Raw genomic sequence first — 19,556 nt, 5'->3', positions numbered from 1 at the left:
CGAGATGGCACAAACGTGCCCATTCAATGCAGTACCAAGCTGTTACCCCCCACCCCTCTCTACAGCAGGGGGGGCACTATGCACCACAGCTCCAAAGACACAGCTGGAAGCAGTCTCTGCTCTGTGCTTCACCCCCCCACCTCCCCCCCACCCAGTACCTACACTGGGGGGGTCCAACAGTGTCCCCCTGATATGAGGACATTGTTCAAGTCCTGCACCCTGCTCTCCGGAAGCCTAGCCCCCTCCAAGCAGGCAGCTTGCCTTTCCAACAGAACAGCAAGGCAAGGCAGTCAATCGAAGGCCAGGGCAGTTCAACCCAGAGGAGGGTCCCGTGTGCTCGAGCCTGCACAAAACCCCTGCTCTGCCTCACTGCCGGGCACCAGGCTGCAGCCAAACAAACCCACCAATGCAGACACTTTTGATGGTTAAAAAAATTTTGGGTTTTATTGTTTTGCTAAACAATACTAAAAAAATTTCCATTTTTTTTTCTTTTAAAGGCAGGGCTTGAATTATTTAATTTTGATCCATTTATTTAAAAAAAAGGGAAGGGGGAAGATCATGGCAAAAAATAAAAAATAATCGCGAGACTTCCGCAGCTTAGCCGTACCCCTGCCTAGCTTGGGAGGAAGCCAGTTTCACCGGCTCCATAATCTGGCTTGCCGCCGAGCCGATGGCTACAGTCACCCATGCAGCATGCGATGCCAAATGGCTCGACGCATGAATGCCAGCTGGGTACAGTACAGGACAGGGGAAGGCAGCCCGGTGACTAAAGACTTTTAGGGTTGGGTTTGACAGAGTGACAAAAGCCCTCGTGCTCTCTTAGCAAATGGAGCACAGTGCAGCTCTCTGCATGGGCACTCGGACATATACAAACCGTGTCCCAGCTTGTAAGGATCCCAGACGCACGCACGCCTGGAGCGGAAAGGGGATCAAGCACAAACGGCCTGCTATCCAAGTTCATTTGGATAATTTTGACCTTGAAAAAGACAGAAGCCTACACACGACCTAACACGCACGATAGTCGGTGGCATGAGCCGACGCGATGCAAGAGAAAGCCACCGTGTCTCTGGATCTGCCAGCCCACTGAGGACAAGAGACGGCTTTGCTGTACCGTACCGTGGGAGGCAGGGAGGAGTAAATTAGCAGCACCATCCTGTGTTATTCCTAGCGCCTGTGTCTTCCCAGACCGGGCCAACTCGCCTTCAGCACAGGACAGTAAGAAAGCTGTCAGAAGAGGTTTACGATTTAGGGAGCACCACCACCTCCTGCCCTCCCAAATCCCCAGTCTTCGTGTGTGTGAACTCTCCAGAGTGTCACACGCAAAGCCACCAACTCTGCCAAGGCTGATTAGGGGTGGGGAGGGTTGTTTGCCTTTTCTTTTTTTTGCCATGATCCCGGTGAAGAGAACTGCTAGAAGCAGAAAATATTTAAAGAACATTTTAATATATATATTCATATATATATTTAAAGATAAGAAAAATAATTCTAATTCAAGCCTTGCCCTGTGCAAACAAAATTAAAACGGGACCATGCCGGTGGCAGAAAGGCCCCGATTCAGTTAACACAGTCAGATTGTTATTTTTATTTTTAGCAGGGTATTGGGGGGAAGGGCAGATTCTCCTACGTCAAAGAAGGGAGGGGAGAATGGTGGACCCCCTTTACAAAAATAAAAGGGGGGGGTGTTGTGTGGGGTGGCGGAAGAGGAAAGGAAGTCAAAAATAAAACTAACAAAGTCTGACTGTCCTAGGAGAAAACATGGCGGACAAAAAGAAAGGTTGTCAGTCAAGTAATGGATGATCTTTTAAATTATTCTCTTTTTTTGTTTTAAAGTCTAAAGTTTGGAAGTGGGGAGCTCCCCGTTAAAGAGCCCCCCGGAAATAAAATAGAACCCTGGCCCTCCCCCGCCCCGGCCTCCTTTGAAGAAATCCTGTCGGCTTCTGCTGGATCTTGGAAGAGTGCCCCCGGTGATCGGAAGGGGGCAGGACTCAGGATGACAGGGTGGCTTCCTTCTGTGTTTGCTGTGCTTGTGAACCTTGCATTACCTTTTGGCTTTCCACATCTCTAAAATGTTTCTCAACCTGGCCGAGGGGGGAAGAGAAAAAGGGAGAAGATGGATCAACATTGCTGAGTTTTAATTGTACAATTTCACATGGTGTGCGAACAGGGGTGACCGGGTCTCGTGGGTGCCAGGCGCATGCAAGAAAGTGGTCCATGGTGACCAGAAGCAATCGTTGCGACCAGTGGGATTTGCAGCAGCTGGGATGGGGATTACGGGCACATGCTCCACCTCCTCCACCCTGGTAGATGGAGACCGTCAATGGTTCAGCTACAACTCAACAGCTGTATTTGTCCTACACGGTTTGCAAAGAGACACACTCAGACACAGGCAGTACGGAACGGCATACTCTTCCCCAGAGACTGGTCTATGTCAGGGGTTCTGAAACTTTTGGATTGGTGACCCCTTTCACAAGCCTCTGAGTGCAACCCCCCCTTATACATTAAAAACACTTTTTTATATATTTAACATCATTATAAATGCAGGAGGCAAAGCGGGGTTTGGGGTGGAGGCTGACAGCTCGTGACCCCCTGAGGGATCCCGACCCCCAGTTTGAGAACCCATGGTCTATGTGACCTGGGGTGGGTGCCAGGGAGATCACAACTCCCCAGTGGATAAAGCTTTAATATCAAACCCATAACTCCTTCCACAGCCTGACTGCTCCGTCAGTAAAACCGGGACGGGGACCGGACAGCAGAGTCCAGCCTTGGAAGTGGCTTGGCTCCATAGCGAGAGGTTCCACAGGAAACAGGTACAAGAGACACCAGGCCCCTTTAGAGGGCCATTAGGAGACCCCTTTTAAACCATTTCCTGCTTGATTCAAAACCCTGCTGCAGGCACTGACTGGAACAAGAGTTGCAGCTACCCTTCGGACACAATGCACCGTTCCTCGTTGGGAGCAGACAGCACCGAGTGGGGGGAAGGGTTCTTCCACGTGACAATGATGGGGTCCCACAGGTACCTACATGGGGGGGATTCACCCTCCCTCTACTCACTATTTTGCGTACGTGACTCAGGGCACTTCCCTCCTTGCCTTTACAGTTTTCCACTTGGTACGGAGGAGCGATAACGACGTCTTCCATCACCACTATGTTCTTCTCTTGCCATTTACAGTCTTTAATGCTGGGAAAGGCAGAAACAGGGCAGGATTTTATTAATACTGCCGTACACTCACCCCCACCCACAACTGCCCAGCAGCTCCGGAGCCATAACTCCCCTACTCCCACCCGCCTACCTCCCCTCTCATGTGGGTTTCAAAAGGGCCCCCACCTGTTCCCAACACTGGCTGTGGTAGCTCTGAAACCAGATCACTGCAGACAGGAGTGAGCTGCTGCCCTGTCCTGATGAACCAGCCTTGGGGGCGTGGCTGGGCCAGCACATCACTGAAGGCACAGCCGGTACCTCCAGGGAAGGATTACGGGAAGCAGCGACCCGATGAGAGATCTGTCTAGAGGCAAGATTGACAGAGCCAGAAGAGTACCCTGAAGTTACCTACTACAGGACAGGCCCAACAAAGAAAATAACAGAACACCACTAGCCATCATCTTCTGCCCCAACTAAAACCTCTCCTAGATCATCAAAGATCTACAACCTATCCTGAAGGACGACCTATCACTCTCACAGATCTTGGGAGACAGGCCAGTCCTTGCTTACAGACAGCCCCCCAACCTGAAGCAAATACTCACCAGCAACCAAATACCACACAACAGAACCACTAACCCAGGAACCTATCCTTGCAGCAAAGCCCGTTGCCAACTGTGTCCACATATCTATTCAGGGGACACCATCATAGGGCCTAATCACATCAGCCACACTATCAGAGGCTCGTTCACTTGCACATCTACCAATGGGATATATGCCATCATGTGCCAGCAATGCCCCTCTGCCATGTACATTAGCCAAACTGGACAGTCTCTACGTAAAAGAATAAATGGACACAAATCAGACGTCCAGAATTATAACATTCAAAAACCAGTCGGAGAACACTTCAATCTCTCTGGCCACTCGATTACAGACCTAAAAGTGGCAATTCAACAAAAAAAATTCAGAAACAGATTCTAACGAGAGACTGCTGAATTGGGATTAATTTGCAAACTGGACACCATTAAATCAGGCTTGAATAAAGACTGGAAGTGAATGTGTCATTACACAAAGTAAAACTATTTCCCCATGTTTATTTTTCCCCCCTACTGTTCCTCACACGTTCTTGTCAACTGCTGGAAATGGCCCACCTTGATTATCACTACAAAAGGTTTTCTCTCTCCCCTGCTGGTAATAGCTCACCTTACCTGATCACTCTCCTTACAGTCTGTATGGTAACACCCATTGTTTCATGTTCTCTGCGTATATAAGAACTCCCCACTGTATTTTCCACTGCACGCATCCAATGAAATGAGCTGTAGCCCTCGAAAGCTTATGCTCAAATAAGTTTGTTGGTCTCTAAAGTGCCACAAGTCCTCCTGTTCTTTTTGAGGATACAGACTAACACGGCTGCTACTCTGAAACCACTCAGAGCTGTTGTTGTGGGCTTGGAGTTACGACATCGCCTCTCAGTTACAAGTCGCTCTGCCAGGTAGAGGTGCAAGCCCTCCGGGAAGGGAGCATGCTCAGGGCGCGTTGAGGAACTGCAGATCTGATTGCGTTCTGAAGCGCGGGAGCTCTCCCATGTACCTGTAACACTAGACTGTGCCTTGGGCTGGGACATTGGCTAATCAAACCCCTTGCACTTCAGTCCAACTGCTCACAAGGCCACAGGCTGCCACAGGCCAGGGAGAGGGTTGAAATGGCACAGCTCCAGCTGTAATTTGAGGAAGCTAGGCAGGGTTGAGACTCTCCGTCCCATGGGGCCATTTCCACCCACACTACATAGTGAGCTGAAGTGTGGCCTAGAGGAGCAGTTGGCAGCTTGGCCAGTCCAGCTGCAGCAGACCAGGGCCCATGGAAGGCCGGACAGCGCACATAGCAATGGGGGAGGGCAGCAATCACGGACACGGGGCCAACCCAGAGGAGCCTGGAGGTCCTGTTACACGTATGGGTAGTTGGGAGTGACTAGACAGACCACCAGCGAGAGGGAAGCTCTCGGAATCCGTCCCAGGAAGAGTTACCCCGCCCGCTAGAGAACACAGGCACACTCACGTATCTGAGGGTGAAGGAAACAAAGACCTCCCAGCCACCCTCCCGCAGCCAACTTACGTCTTATGTATAGTCTGGAAAAGCTGCTGTCCCTCCAGAGAGACACCAGCACTAATTGCATACGCCTGGCTCATCTTCTCTTCCTTCTCTGTCCGCGCTTTGTTGGCAAGCTGCAGGGAGGGAAACAAAGACCCAGAGCGTTATTGATTTTTGACCACAAAACAGCAGCGTCCCGAGTGGGAGAGAGGGAGCGGCAAAGAGAAATTAAGACTGGCTGGCCTGCATTTGACAGAGGTGCATCCTGCTGGTGAAATGGTTTGCATAAAGGCAACCGGCTCCAGAAATAACCTGGTACATGCCTTACTGAAGTAAACACAGGGGAAATTAAACTGAGCAACAGCAGGGCTCCAGCAGAAAGACTTCAGGACCACGCTAGTGCAAGCAACAATGCTCCAGCCCAGAGCTCAGATACACACCGGACTCCTGAGTGGTCAGAGTACAGAGCTCACTTAGCTTGTAAGATCTCTGGGGCAGGGACTGTCTCCTCTCATGCAGCTGGCACATCTGAAGCACCATGCACTCCTCCCTTGATTCAGCCCCACTACGAATAGTTCTGACTATTCAAAGGAGATGTATTCCTAGCCAGGATCGGGGCCCCACGGGGCCGGGCACTGTGCAGCGCTAAAATAAGAGTCCCTGCCTCAAGGTGCTCAGAGTCTAGTAGCTTCTGTGCTGGGAAAAAAAAAACATTTTCATGGTAATTTTGCAAGCCTGAGTTACAGGTTCCCAGACACTGCCTGCCATCAGCACCGCACAGACCTGACAGGGAACCTCCAAGGGCAAGTCTCCCAGCCCATTCAGTGCTTGGCCTCTCAGAGGAGATGGCCAACAAACCCCACCCAAAACCATGACACAGATTCCTACCAGCTAGGTATGGGACAGACTGCCAGCTCATTTAATGCAAGTCACAGAACAGCCAGGTATTAGCAGCTTGTTTGATCAGGGCTGGATTTGGACTTGTGAGACAGGCCGTTTCCACCACACAGAGAAAGCCTACTGGGAAAATGCGTATGATGCCTGTTTGCGTCAGGCACTACCCTGGAAGTTAGGTACTTTAAATGCTCATGCTATGCATGTTTCTCACATGTTAAAAATGCATCTCTGCACTTCATGGTTTAGATCACAGGTTAAGCTTGTTTGATGGTAGCAAAAAAAACAGAGGATGCAAACAGACCTTTGCCCTTTTCATTCAAAGATCTCAAAGACCTTTATGTACCTAAGTTTAAAAAAGAAGTCTAGTCTTTTTAAGGTAGTTTTCGTAACCACATCTGCCCTGGAGTCCCCTGACAACTTTGGGGCTTTACAGTCACATTCTCCTATTTTGTGCCCCCTCATTTCTGTGCAAAGCGCACACAGGCAGGAAAAAAAGAGATTATATACAAATGTGCTGTCAAATACACAGCAGCAGAATTGCCCATCTCCTAATCTCAGAATCGTGGTCATTTCAGGTATTAACAGCAGGTGGGTTATTGGGGTTATGAGGGCTTGTCTACACAGGGAATCGGAGCAGCGGAGTTATGTTGGAATAACTATCCCAACATAGCTACTTCAGGACACACACAACCCCCCACACACTCTCTGTGGACTCTAGTCTAGAATCAGAGCAATTTTATTCTGGAATAGTTACTCCACTCACAAAGCAGAGTAATTATTGTAGAATACAGTACCCACGGGGGGGTGGGGTTACGCCACTGCATGGGGCTGAAGGCCAGGGCCCTGAGCCCTGCCACCCGAAGCCTGAGCAACTTAGCTTGGCGGGGCCCGTTGCATGGGGTCCCAGGCAACTGCCCTGCTTGCCACCCCCTAACGCTAGTCCCGGCGTTTATATGCAGAAAACAAGTTGTGGTGGCCCAGGTGGGCCATGGAGTTTGTATAGGATGTTGGAGGGGCGGGGGGGGGGGGAGGGAGGTGGGGAGCCTCAGAAAGAAAAAGGGTGAGAACCTCTGTGCTATAGCCCCCACGAGAGGGATCCATTCCCAGCTCACAGAACAGGGACGACAGGGGTAAAGTTAACAGACTGCCAGCAGAATGCAGATGCTTCTTTGCCATAAAGGAGAAAGCATCTCATGCCGGCTGATCCCTAGAAAACATCTTCTGTAGATACAGAGCCAACTCGCAAAACAGCCCGTCCCAGGGCACAGTCTTCCTGAAGGCTCACACCAAATATCCCAAGGAAAGTCACCTTTGATTAGCTAGAAATGGCACATTTCACACAGCTGTGAGATGCATCATCAAGATTCTCTCCCCCACACCCCCTTCCCAGTATGAAAATCCTACGCGCCACCGAGCAGAGGAACTTTGCTACAAACAATTCTCGACAATAGCAAAAGATCGATCTCCCCTCCACCCACAGAGAGAGAAAAAAATCTAGCCAAAAAGCAGCTGGTTGTGTCCTGTTTCAATGCTTAGGTGAATGAGACTTTTACTGAAGAACTGTGAAGCTGTAATACCAAAAGGGGATGGGGGGAATCCTGCTCTTGCTCATTAGCAATCCTTCTGGCTGCTGATTGATGGTTTAGTTAAAGATCACTCAGAGCTAATCTCACTTGGTAGCTGGATTACAAGACTCATTTCAACATAGTTTTCCGGTAATTTACAGTGGATAAAAGTCACCTAAGCAACAACCATGTTTCTATATGGCTGCTGCAAAACACTGTTTCCCTGACTTGTGGGAGCAGGGATTTTTTGCCTGAGAAGGGTTGCTTTAACGGGTTTCTATAGCAAAGTATGGTTGGTTCACCTAGTTGTCAGCAGAGAGAATGCCCAGGGTGGTCACGGTTCTAGGAGCTGCTTAACCGCCTCAGTTAAACAGGGTGGCAGTTTGCATGGTCTTGCTCCCAGTGAAGGCTGGACCTGTAATGCATCCCCCTCTGTAGCTGAGAGACTGAATTCATTCTTATTGTACACAACCAGCAGTTTATTCCCAGCGTCTTGTGTTTGACAAGACACTGAAGCGTTCAGCAGAAGACTCCTCTGCACGGAGAGAGCTGGATGCTCAGACAGGCTCTTTGTCCATTTGGGTGCTGACTTAACTCAAAACAGTGGCTACGTTGGATACACATTCCCTGTCCAGTGGCCTGGCATGTGAGAGATGCAGGAGAGACCAGTCAGGTCTTCGTGGGGACCCTGCCTTTGCAAGAAATTACACTGTAGGGAGCAAATCTCCCCCGTGAGGGAGTGTTAGTACATTCTACACAGCAGCCCACCGCCTCAAAACCAAGCGGCCAGTCACACGCACTGCCAGACAGAGGGGGGGAATGCCTCCGCTGGCCGAGAGCTCATATCACTGTCTTCACATAACTAGACCCCCAGCCAGGAACATAAACACAGTAAACCAAAGCAAAGCATGTCTAAGACTTGCAGACAACATCCAAAGAATGCTTTAGGGATTCCTCCCCCCCTAAATTAAACAGTGCTTTAGTCCACCTACAAATAAGGAGGGATCAAGGGGAAACCCCTAGGATTCCAGCCCTCAGCCTCTGACCAGAACAATGTACTTAGTCACCTGCTGAAGAATGAAACTAAGGGTAACAAACTCACATTTACTGGTGTTCATTAATCCCACATATCAAGCTCCTAATCTGAAAGGTCCTTACAGAAGCAAAAGAGCTCATAGGATGTGCTCTATTACTTACCACTGCTACCTACAGAAGAGAAAAATTAACTGCATCTGCAAAAGCCTAGTTCACACTGTTTCCAATTCCAGCATTCAAAGCAGTTTCACTGTCAAATATACTCGGCCATTCCAGCTCCCCCAGTCTCCAAAGAGCATCTGAACTTGCTGCTATGAGCCTATTAAGCAGATTCAGCTATACACCTTGTGCAAGAGCTCTGTGAATGGATGAGTCACTTCCCTTCCCTATTCACAGATATATGAATGGTATGAATACGTGCAAGCCTAAAAGAAAGCCACCGAGTTCCAATAAGCTGCCTAGTCACATTCCTCAGTCCCCCCCTCCCCTGAGACTCCTCACCCCCCCAGGTACTAAATGGCAACTAAGTTAATTAGACAAATAGACCTGTTGCCCTCTTATCCCAAGAGGGCCACTCCCAGTTCAGAACCATACAGATGCAGAGTGACATCTCATCGCACAGGCTGAACAAGCTCACATTAGTAATGGTGTCAGTATAAACCAGCAGTCTAGTTACAACAAGGTGAGGCAGACGCTGATCTCTAGCCAGCCTTCTACTGAAGTGGGCTTAGTTGTTTGCAGCCATGTCTCAGGCCCCAGGAGCACAGTCCCTGTGGCATCCTCTCTACAGAGCTGTGCAGCCAGGGAAAAGGATTCTAGGAGGTAGAGACAATTTACTGGTTGTACGCGGCTGAACGCAGGGCTCACAGCAACAAAGCGGTTGACAAGCCCCAAAGCCATCTATGTTACAGCCTCCCTTCAAACCACTGTTAGTTTCTGGTGGAAACACTACAGCCAATAAGTCTCCATCCAGCCCATGCATAGGACATCTTGTGGCTACCTTCAAGTGTTAGTCTAGCTCCTTAAACTCATTTTTTGAGCCTTCAGCTTCCTAAGTGGACTGCCAGCTCCCGGCTTGAACACACCAGTGAAATTAACACTAAATTAGTCAAAGGATGACATTCGCACCCGGGGAAATAATGTTTGTTTCACAGTTCTCCTTTCTCCAACTCCTTTACTTTGCTCCCAAGGCCATAGATTGAAGAGTCCTCAATTCAGATCCTTTCCAGAACATCTCCCTGGTTTGCCCACCACTGCAACTGCAAAATTGTCTTCATTCAGCCACATCTTGACCAAACATCCTCATCATCTACCCTTCTTAATGCTTGGCAATTCCTGTTATAATCTTTTACAGCCAGGTCCTGTGGGCATCACAAATACCATAGTTCGACTTTCACCGCAGGATGCATAAACATATCACCCTCTCTCCATCCTGCCTTCTAGCAGCACATCCATTTACCAGTCCTATTCACAAGCGTTGCCTCCTGGTTTTCAAGTTTCACCTTAACTAAATTCCTCTCTCCACTTTCCCTGCTTGCTCACCTCCCCTTCCCAGGGCTCTTTTATTTGTGCTGGATCCGGGATTTCTTCTCCATGCTGCCACATCCACCTGCGACCGAATCTCCAACATTCACTCCCCGTCCCTCATTCTTCCATTCACACCTAGGACTAGTGTAGACAAATACTTTCTTTGCTGCTTTAAATGGCAGCTCTCTATTTCCATCTTCATACATCATCCCCCGCCCCCATATGAAATCTGTACTCCGTTAAGAGTTTCTCTACATCCCTTTAGTAGCATTTTTAACTTTCTCTGACACTCCAGCTAGCAGTTTGCACTACTTCCCAGTCCTGAAGCATCCAGACAACAGCCTACACAGCCGCCCTTGGAAGAGGAGTTCTGTAAATGCAAGAGGTATAAAATGCTGCAGTCGTCTCAATCAGGCAAAGACCATATTTTAATTATGGGAACACAGACAGATTTCTGGACACTTGAATTGCCAGCGGAAGTACAATTTGATTTGGGTTTCTTGCACTGAAGAATTTCTATAGAGCCTTCCTGCCAGCAAAATAACTAACCAAGTGCTTTTAATTGAATAAGTTTGTTGGTTAATACACTATTAAATGTGCTATGCATACAGTGATCCCCCCCATAGCCAAGTAAGGACCTGTAACATCTATTACACCTAAGTAGTAGCATTTACAGTTACAGCAGGTGATGCAGCTACAAGGTGTAATTAAGTTTCTGCAGTAATTGGGTCATTTGATACCTTGGTCAACACAATAATCCATCAATAAGCAAAACGAAACTAACATAAGCCACAGACAATGCCACAAAAGGAGTATACTTGTGTTTAGGGACAAAGCCTGTGGTTCCTAGGTATCGTGTCATGTTACCTTACTGTGGATGGCTTCTATAGTGAACGTTTAATGATATACTGGGAACTCCACCCACCACAAATACTACCTTGTCTGTTAGCAATTACCACCACCTGGGTCAGATTTTTCCCCCTCTCCCACCCACCCCTAAAAAATTCCTTAAAAATGGCAGCCACACCCTGTTTAAGATTGCTTCTCTCAACTGCATTTCCTGCCCTGAAACCTCCCTCCACTTTAAAATGAATCAAATAAAGCCAAATCCAAAATTTATCTATACCTTGAAGCTTCCAAATCTCTAATTTTGACCGCTTGCCCTCCGATTTTAACTTGGAAGAATGCTAACCCCCAAAAGGCCCATCAAGCTGAGGCAGCCCTGCCAGAAACTGTGTCCATTCCCTCCCTCACTAAGATTACAGGCGAGTCTCATTTTACGCTGGGGTTACAGTCTGCAGTCAGTGCGTAAAGCGAAAATCGCGTATGGTCAAAATTACATTGAGTGTAACGGCAGGCGGAATCGCCCGCACTACAGGTACAGTATCTAAATTGTTATTTTTCTCTCTCTTGTTTTTGCCGACCACGGAAAGCTGAATTCGCACATGTTAAATGCGCGTAAGATGAGACTCGCCTGTACACTGAAATGCAGCTGAAGGACGTATTTGTCTACCATGCAGTTACGGGCTAAAGCCTTTCTCCAACGCTCCAGGGTACCATTAGAAGACCAGCACCAATCATGCAAAACCCTAACTAAGCTACACCTTCCCTACACCGCTGTTTCCCCAGCCCAGTTGGCTGGGGCATTTAGCACAAGGCATCCAACTTATCTGACTGCACCGGATCATTTCCCTTTCCATTTCTCAGACAGTACCTCTTGAAAACCAGAAATGATCTATTTTAGAGGGGAAGTTACATTCAAGTTACACACAGATCCCCGAGATACAACTGACACCCGTGTCTTTCAAGGCTTCTGGGCCTTCCCTCCATAGGGACTCTGACCTGCTCACAAGAGCGCGAAAATGCCAATTGATGGGAATCCATTGGAGACTGAATAAAGCAAGGGCACATGGCAAACATGGGCTGGAAGGGTGACTGCTTAAGTGTTAACCTGCCCATAGCCACTTCTGTCCATTAGCATCACCTCCAAAATGGGAAACAAATACAAGCGGTTTTGACCTGTGATTTTGTAGCCAATAATGTCAGTTCTTGACCATACCACCTGCCAAAGAAAACCTGGGTGCTGCAGGTAGCAGTGATGGGAGACTCAGCCGACGGCAAGCTCTGTGAGCAAGGAATGCACTACCCTGTATTAGCATTGCAAGGAGACAGCACTATGAAGCAAGCTACTTTTTGGCCGAGAGATCCTGACCACTTGTGGTCACTGAAGAGCCGGCTGCACTTTTACATAAGACTATGGGTGTTAGCCCTAGTGTCCTGGCTAAATTCCAGCTCAGGTGATTGTAATCCACCTACCTAGATTTCCACTACACTTAGACACAGGAAAGTTACTCTTCACTTCCCGCTGTGACTTTCTACTGCTGAAATACTGGGGCTTCAGCAGGAAACAGAGGGTTCCACACAGCTGCAGTTTTTCTAGAAGAGATGCTAACTGAACTTAAAACATTAGATAGTCATTGAGGTATTGAACACAGGAAGCCTTCGGTCACTGCCACTTCACACACCTTTAACATTCAGATGCCAGCTTGCCATTATTAGGCCTGGTCTACACTTAAAAGTTAGGTGGATGTAGTTACAGCATTCAGGATCTGACAAATCCATACCCAAACACCGTAGCTATGTAGACCTAACCTCCAACATAGATGCAGCTAGGTGGATGGTAAGAATGCTTCTGTCAACATAGCTACAGTTGCTCAGGGAGGTGGGTGCTCCTACAGCAACAGAAAAACCTCCTCTGCATAGTGGAAAGGTTTACACTGTAGGTGTTACAGCGGCTTAGTACAGCTGTGCCGCTGTGGTGTCCATGATGTATACACGGCCTTCGGATCATAGGTCCGTGTATCCTATAAGCCTTGCTTGAGTCCAGTCACAACACAGCAAAACCCTGACTGACTGAGTGGGGTCTTACGGTGCAGAGTGGACTATACGTGGTCCCAAATTGCACCTACAGCAGTTTAGACGCCAAGGTTGTGGCACGCTTCAGGATAGTTAAGACACAGAGCCAGTCTCCATGACAAGGCCATGTTGAAATCACGTCCAAAAGCCCCCTGGATTTTGACACTGTAAACAGGACCAAAAAGTGTACACATACCGTACTAACCTAGACAAGCCTGGTGATCAGCACTAAAATCAGGTATGCACTGGCTGAACAGCAAGTTGGACCCAAGACAAAAAAAGTTGGTCTCGTCAGTTTCCTTGTAAAATACATTAAGCAGAAGAAATGGCCAATAACCCGTTCCTCCTCTAGCTCCATTCAGCCAGGTATGCTCCATACCATGCTTTGGCAAAACACATGCAGCTAATTAAGCATGGCCACAAGATTCCAGACCATCACATTTTCATCTGCACAATGAAGAATTCAGTTGTCCATGGACTAGTCACCTTGGAAAACCCCCCTCCACATTCTCTACTTTAGGCCTGAACGATGACCGCTAAGTATAAAGATGGACAGACTGCCCATTAACATAGAAACGTTAATGCACTTCTAAGTGCTTCACAGTATGTGGGGAACCAGAATAGCAACCTGCACATGAATATTTTGATTTAAATTCATAAAAGCAATGTCAGCTAAGCAAACATTGGGCAAAGTATGGTATTTTAACAGTAAGAAATGCAACTCTTCCTGTCAATCAAATCAAGTGTAAATCCATGAGCACACAAAAGGATAAAGGGTCCTTACCTTGCTAACATTGAGTGATGCTAAAGGAGGAGGGGTTTCCGTGCGGTCATTAATTATTTCCACTTCTGAAACATACTGTAAGTTTACGAGCAGGATATCTGCATGGTTGGGCTTTCCACTGGAAGAGGGACATTCTGGAGGAAAACAGCATTAAGGAAAACAAATCCAGGCAGACACACTTAACAAGTCTAAAAAGACAACTGGTAAGGAGGGCTATTTGATGGAGTTTAGAGAACAAGTCAATAGAAGAGTCAGATTTTCAGCATATAAATTCTTCTACCACACTAAACCCTGTAACAATGGAACGATTGGTCAGCAGTAGAAACCAGAAACAGTGCTAGCAACAACTACTTAAACTCAGCTGCTGCCAGCATGGCTTCCCTGACCATGGGACAGGATCTTTTTCTTTTGCTAATAATTGTTATAACTACATTGTAGAGAACCTAGGATGCCGTGTGATCTACAGCATGCTTTTCAGGGGTACATACAACCGTGCCCATTCTAGTCAAGGAAGCTTAGAGGGGTTTATGTCATGGTTTTGATGGTGGTGGGGAGAAGGCATTGCTGATCAGCACAGATGTCAATAAACCTTTGCTTATTTACATGGAGAAATTGACCAAAATAAGCCACTGCGGAATAAGATACTCCAAAATAACTCTCTGTGTGGGGCACTCATTCTGGAGTAAGAGTGTGTGCATGGGTAGTTATTGCAGGATAGCTACTGCACTTTAATTTCATGTTCTACCTTATTCCAGAATTACTTCCCCATGTAGACAAACCTTAACAGACACACACTAGGTCTAAAGTCTCTACCAAGAACATTACCTTACTGCAGATGCCACCTGAACACAAAAGTTACTCTAGTCATGCTTTCACCCACATAATAATCAGGTGACAAGCTCTAAAGATTCATAGAACAGACTTTCCCATTCATTACCACATTTTCGATAACATAAACCTTACATGCATTTGAGGTAGTTTGACACTTCTCGAATGACAGAAAAGTGTAAATTAGCCATCAGTTTACCACCCCCAGAAAAATCTTTATAGAACTGACATTAATTCCTGTGCAATCTGTTCCCGATGAAGAGGGATAGTTAGTCCTCCTCTCCTTCATCTGTCTGCTAGAGTAAGCAGAGAAGAACATATCAAGGCGAGAGAGAGATGGTGGGTTTATTAGCATGAGGAGACTGTATTAGACATATGGCTCTGTACACTGCCTCTCCACTTCTAGGAGAGAAGGGAGACTGGTCTCATCCATATAAATGAGGCACACCTGCAGCTTAAAAGCAGAGAACAATCAGATCTCCCTCCCACCAGACAAAGTTAACACTACAACTGATATGAAAACCTCACCTGCAGAAACTCATATAAAAAAGGAGAAACTTAGGGGAGAGAAAACTGGGGAAAATACATCACTCCCCAGAGCACTGTGTCCAGATCACATCCTTTTCTCTGGAAAGGGATCAAAACCTGGCCCGCAAGCTAGACCATCTGACCCTACTTCTCAGCCTCCCTTTGCTGTTAAACAGCCACATTCTCATCAAACCCAGATAGCACTGCCCCCTCCAGAAGGGGAGGAACCATTGTAACATCCCACAAAGCAACCTACTCAGATTGCCTCCACTTCCTTGTGAAAGGTTCAAGCAGCACTCCCAAGGCCAGCTCAGACACTGCCCTGACACTGGCTAGCAGTGCCCGGAGGCGGGGAGGCTGGAGACAGAGCTCGTACACGCAGTGGTATGGACTTTGATTCTGGAGTTTCTCTCTCACACAGACCTTGGGGCACCCTGCAAGGCCTTTCCTGAGCATGTGGCGAGAGGCCTGCATGGCCTGTTGTAGACTAACCTTTTCAGTGTGTCCAGAGACTCACGATGGGCTCATGTATTGCCAGGATCTCCATTCCCGGCTTCTACCTCTATATAGCCAGCAGTGGGCCACACAGAGAAGCAAGCACATATCACTCTTTCCCCAAGCAACCTACCCACAGCTTCTAGCTCTCACCCTTAAATCCGCCCCCCCTCCCGCACACACACACACGTGTCCCAAGGCAAGATCAAACACCCCCCCCCCAGCTCCATTTTCCCTCCAAAGCTGGGCAGCATCCACTCCGGCCTCTTCTCCCCCCTACTACAGTGCCCAAGGTAGATCAGACACAGCCCCCCGCCCCGTGCAACCCCCCGGCTATATCACAGCCCCGCCCCACACGCCAGCCCCCCAGCGCTGCTCTCCCCGCTCCGCCAGGCGGCTCCCAGGCCGCAGCAGAGCCCCCCAAACGGTGACCCCCACCTGAGCAGGATCGCTCCCGCCCCATCCAGGCCCGCTCCCAGCCCCGGGCTCTCCCCCACCCCCGCGGCGGGCACCAGGCCCACAGACTACCCCTCGGCCCGGCCCCGGCTCTCCCCGCTCCCCCCTCGGCCCGGCCCCGGCCCCGGCTCTCCCCTCGGCCCGGCCCCGGCCCCGGCTCTCCCCTCGGCCCGGCCCCGGCCCCGGCTCTCCCCTCGGCCCGGCCCCGGCTCTCCCCTCGGCCCGGCCCCGGCTCTCCCCGCTCTCCCCTCGGCCCGGCCCCGGCCCCGGCCCCGGCTCTCCCCGCTCTCCCCGGCCCCGGCTCTCCCCGCTCCCCCCTCGGCCCGGCCCCGGCTCTCCCCGCTCCCCCCTCGGCCCGGCCCCGGCTCTCCCCGCTCCCCCCTCGGCCCGGCCCCGGCCCCGGCTCTCCCCGCTCTCCCCTCGGCCCGGCCCCGGCCCCGGCTCTCCCCGCTCTCCCCTCGGCCCGGCCCCGGCCCCGGCCCCGGCTCTCCCCGCTCTCCCCTCGGCCCGGCCCCGGCCCCGGCTCTCCCCGCTCTCCCCGGCCCCGGCTCTCCCCGCTCCCCCCTCGGCCCGGCCCCGGCTCTCCCCGCTCCCCCCTCGGCCCGGCCCCGGCTCTCCCCGCTCCCCCCTCGGCCCGGCCCCGGCTCTCCCCGCTCCCCCCTCGGCCCGGCCCCGGCCCCGGCTCTCCCCGCTCTCCCCTCGGCCCGGCCCCGGCCCCGGCTCTCCCCGCTCTCCCCTCGGCCCGGCCCCGGCCCCGGCTCTCCCCGCTCTCCCCTCGGCCCGGCCCCGGCCCCGGCTCTCCCCGCTCTCCCCTCGGCCCGGCCCCGGCCCCGGCTCTCCCCGCTCTCCCCTCGGCCCGGCCCCGGCCCCGGCTCTCCCCGCTCTCCCCTCGGCCCGGCCCCGGCCCCGGCTCTCCCCGCTCTCCCCTCGGCCCGGCCCCGGCCCCGGCTCTCCCCGCTCTCCCCTCGGCCCGGCCCCGGCCCCGGCTCTCCCCGCTCTCCCCTCGGCCCGGCCCCGGCCCCGGCTCTCCCCGCTCTCCCCTCGGCCCGGCCCCGGCCCCGGCTCTCCCCGCTCTCCCCTCGGCCCGGCCCCGGCCCCGGCTCTCCCCGCTCTCCCCTCGGCCCGGCCCCGGCCCCGGCTCTCCCCGCTCTCCCCTCGGCCCGGCCCCGGCCCCGGCCCTCCCCGCTCTCCCCTCGGCCCGGCCCCGGCCCCGGCTCTCCCCGCTCTCCCCTCGGCCCGGCCCCGGCCCCGGCTCTCCCCGCTCTCCCCTCGGCCCGGCCCCGGCCCCGGCCCCGGCCCCGGCTCTCCCCGCTCTCCCCTCGGCCCCGGCTCTCCCCGCTCTCCCCTCGGCCCGGCCCCGGCTCTCCCCGCTCTCCCCTCGGCCCGGCCCCGGCTCTCCCCGCTCCCCTCGGCCCGGGTCGGATACTGAGCGCCAGCATCTTGCTGGGGTAGTCGAAGGCCACCACCTCGCCCTGCAGCCGCTGCTCCTGGCAGGTCCGGCACGACACCTGGCTCCCCACACTGAAGTACTCGCCCGGGGCCGCCATCTTGTCTCAGCAGCGGCCGCCGCGGCTCGGCTCGGCTCAGCCACCCAGCCACAGGGAGCCCCACGCCAGGCACGGGGGGGCGGGGCCACGGCCGGGGAGCGGAGGGGGCGCTGCCGCGTCGCCCCGCGCGGCGTCTGGCGTCACGACGCAAGGAGGCGGGGGTCTGGGAAGAGGAGGAGAGGGGCGGGGCCAGCAAGGCGAGGTGGAAGTGTGACCTGTGGGTAGGCGTGGTCAGGAGGAGTGGGTGGGGCCATCTGGAGGGGGGAGGCGAGGCCAGCCGTGCAAGGTGGGATTGTGTGACCTTGGGAAGGGCTTTCTGTGCAGTTTAGGATGCAGCAAAGGTTCCATACTCGTCCACCCAATATATACACACACACATAAACCCCTCCTTACAGAAATGCATATATTATATATATATATATACACACACACCCTTACAGAAATGCATATCTTTTATATATATACACACACACACATACACCCCTCCTTACAGAAATGCATATATTATATATATATATATACACACACACCCTTACAGAAATGCGTATCTTTTATATATATACACACACACACATACACCCCTCCTTACAGAAATGCATATATTATATATATAAACACACACACACCCTTACAGAAATGCATATATTATATATATATATATATACACACACACACACCCTTACAGAAATGCTGCATTAAATAAATGCTAAAGTGGGTCCATGCAAATTAACAATGATAAAAAATAAATCTTGCATTTATTATTCACCACCTTTTCTGCAGTGCTCCAAAATGAGTCAAGCTCTTTACCAACACATCAGCAGTCAGTTCCCCAGCCCAGAACGGCGTGCAGCCTAAACAGAGATGCCATTCAGACATCCTGCTATGTGGGATGCATGTGATACAAATAAAGGCCCCAATCCCTGCAAGGAGATTAGATCCCCACACTTGCGCAGATCTCACTTTAGGATCCAGGCTAAAGTTTGCTGTGTGGCATGTGTGCAAACAAACAAACAAGCCCACAATAAAAATGCCTCTCTGATCCTTGGAAAGATGCTATGATGCAGAATAAAACGATCAACTCCCACACAGTTTCCTTATCCCTGGTGAAGCACTTTGTATCTCATCATTCCAAAGTAGCCAAGTCTGCAGCAATCTGGGAGAAGCAATTGCATCATAACAGGATGGGATCCCACCCCAAAATCAATTGTTTACTAGATTCTTGTGAAAGTCCCTTGAGGAAGCACCAGGCATCTTCCTTACTTTTCTGGAAAGGGTCAAGAAAGTGTTTTATTTCTTCTCCCTTTGTATGCAGCGGTTTAGCAAAAAGAGGATTAGTTTGTTACCACTGATGAAATTAAAGATGACCTACAAAGATTTTTTGTTTTAAATCGGGTGTGTACTCATTTTTGCTTCTTAATCATGGAGAAAGGCAGCCTGAAAGGAACTCCTCCTCTGCCAGAAAGGATGGAAGGTTTACTCCCCTACCCCTCTTCCCTGTTTAGAGATATCAAATCTTGTCTAGTCCTCCAGTCATCCACAGAGTTTTCCAGGATAGGAAATACTTACATTTTGAACATAAAGAAGCAGCCAGGAAGACTTTTTTTGTAAAAAGAGGGGGAACCCCCCAAAACCTTCTTAAACATCCCAGTCCAGAGCAGCAAACAATGGCATAAACCTACTTCCCTCCCACCACTTTGCAGGTCACCTTTAAGAGTAAACTTCCCAGTGGGGCTACTATGCACTATAGCAATACA

General features: G+C 50.8%; 1 protein-coding gene across 1 annotated transcript; it reads right to left on the bottom strand.

Annotated features, from left to right (window-relative positions):
- Window positions 1–416: 416 nt before the first annotated feature.
- On the bottom strand, window positions 417–17,899 carry LSM12 (LSM12 homolog). The gene is made up of 5 exons (XM_084615788.1): window positions 17,682–17,899; window positions 13,949–14,082; window positions 5,249–5,358; window positions 3,052–3,178; window positions 417–2,078 (listed from the first exon to the last, which is right to left on the bottom strand). The coding sequence occupies exons 1-5, from the start codon at window positions 17,800–17,802 to the stop codon at window positions 1,986–1,988; spliced, it is 585 nt and encodes a 194-aa protein (XP_084471914.1). The 5' UTR covers window positions 17,803–17,899; the 3' UTR covers window positions 417–1,985.
- Window positions 17,900–19,556: the final 1,657 nt, after the last annotated feature.

Source organism: Lepidochelys olivacea, assembly GCF_965140295.1.
Source record: "Lepidochelys olivacea isolate rLepOli2 genome assembly, chromosome: 27".
Classification (NCBI taxonomy): Eukaryota; Metazoa; Chordata; order Testudines; family Cheloniidae; genus Lepidochelys; species Lepidochelys olivacea.
This window is presented reverse-complemented; position numbering and strand designations above follow the sequence as displayed.

Bases quoted from the DNA above. Each gene is read 5' to 3' on its own strand.
- LSM12 (XM_084615788.1), bottom strand. From the start codon at position 17,802: ATGGCGGCCCCGGGCGAGTACTTCAGTGTGGGGAGCCAGGTGTCGTGC. The intron at 3,179-5,248 runs GTAAGTTGGCTG...TGCCTTTCCCAG, and splicing joins TTCCAGACTATACATAAGAC to CATTAAAGACTGTAAATGGC. The intron at 2,079-3,051 runs GTGAGTAGAGGG...CCCCTCGGCCAG, and splicing joins TGAGTCACGTACGCAAAATA to GTTGAGAAACATTTTAGAGA.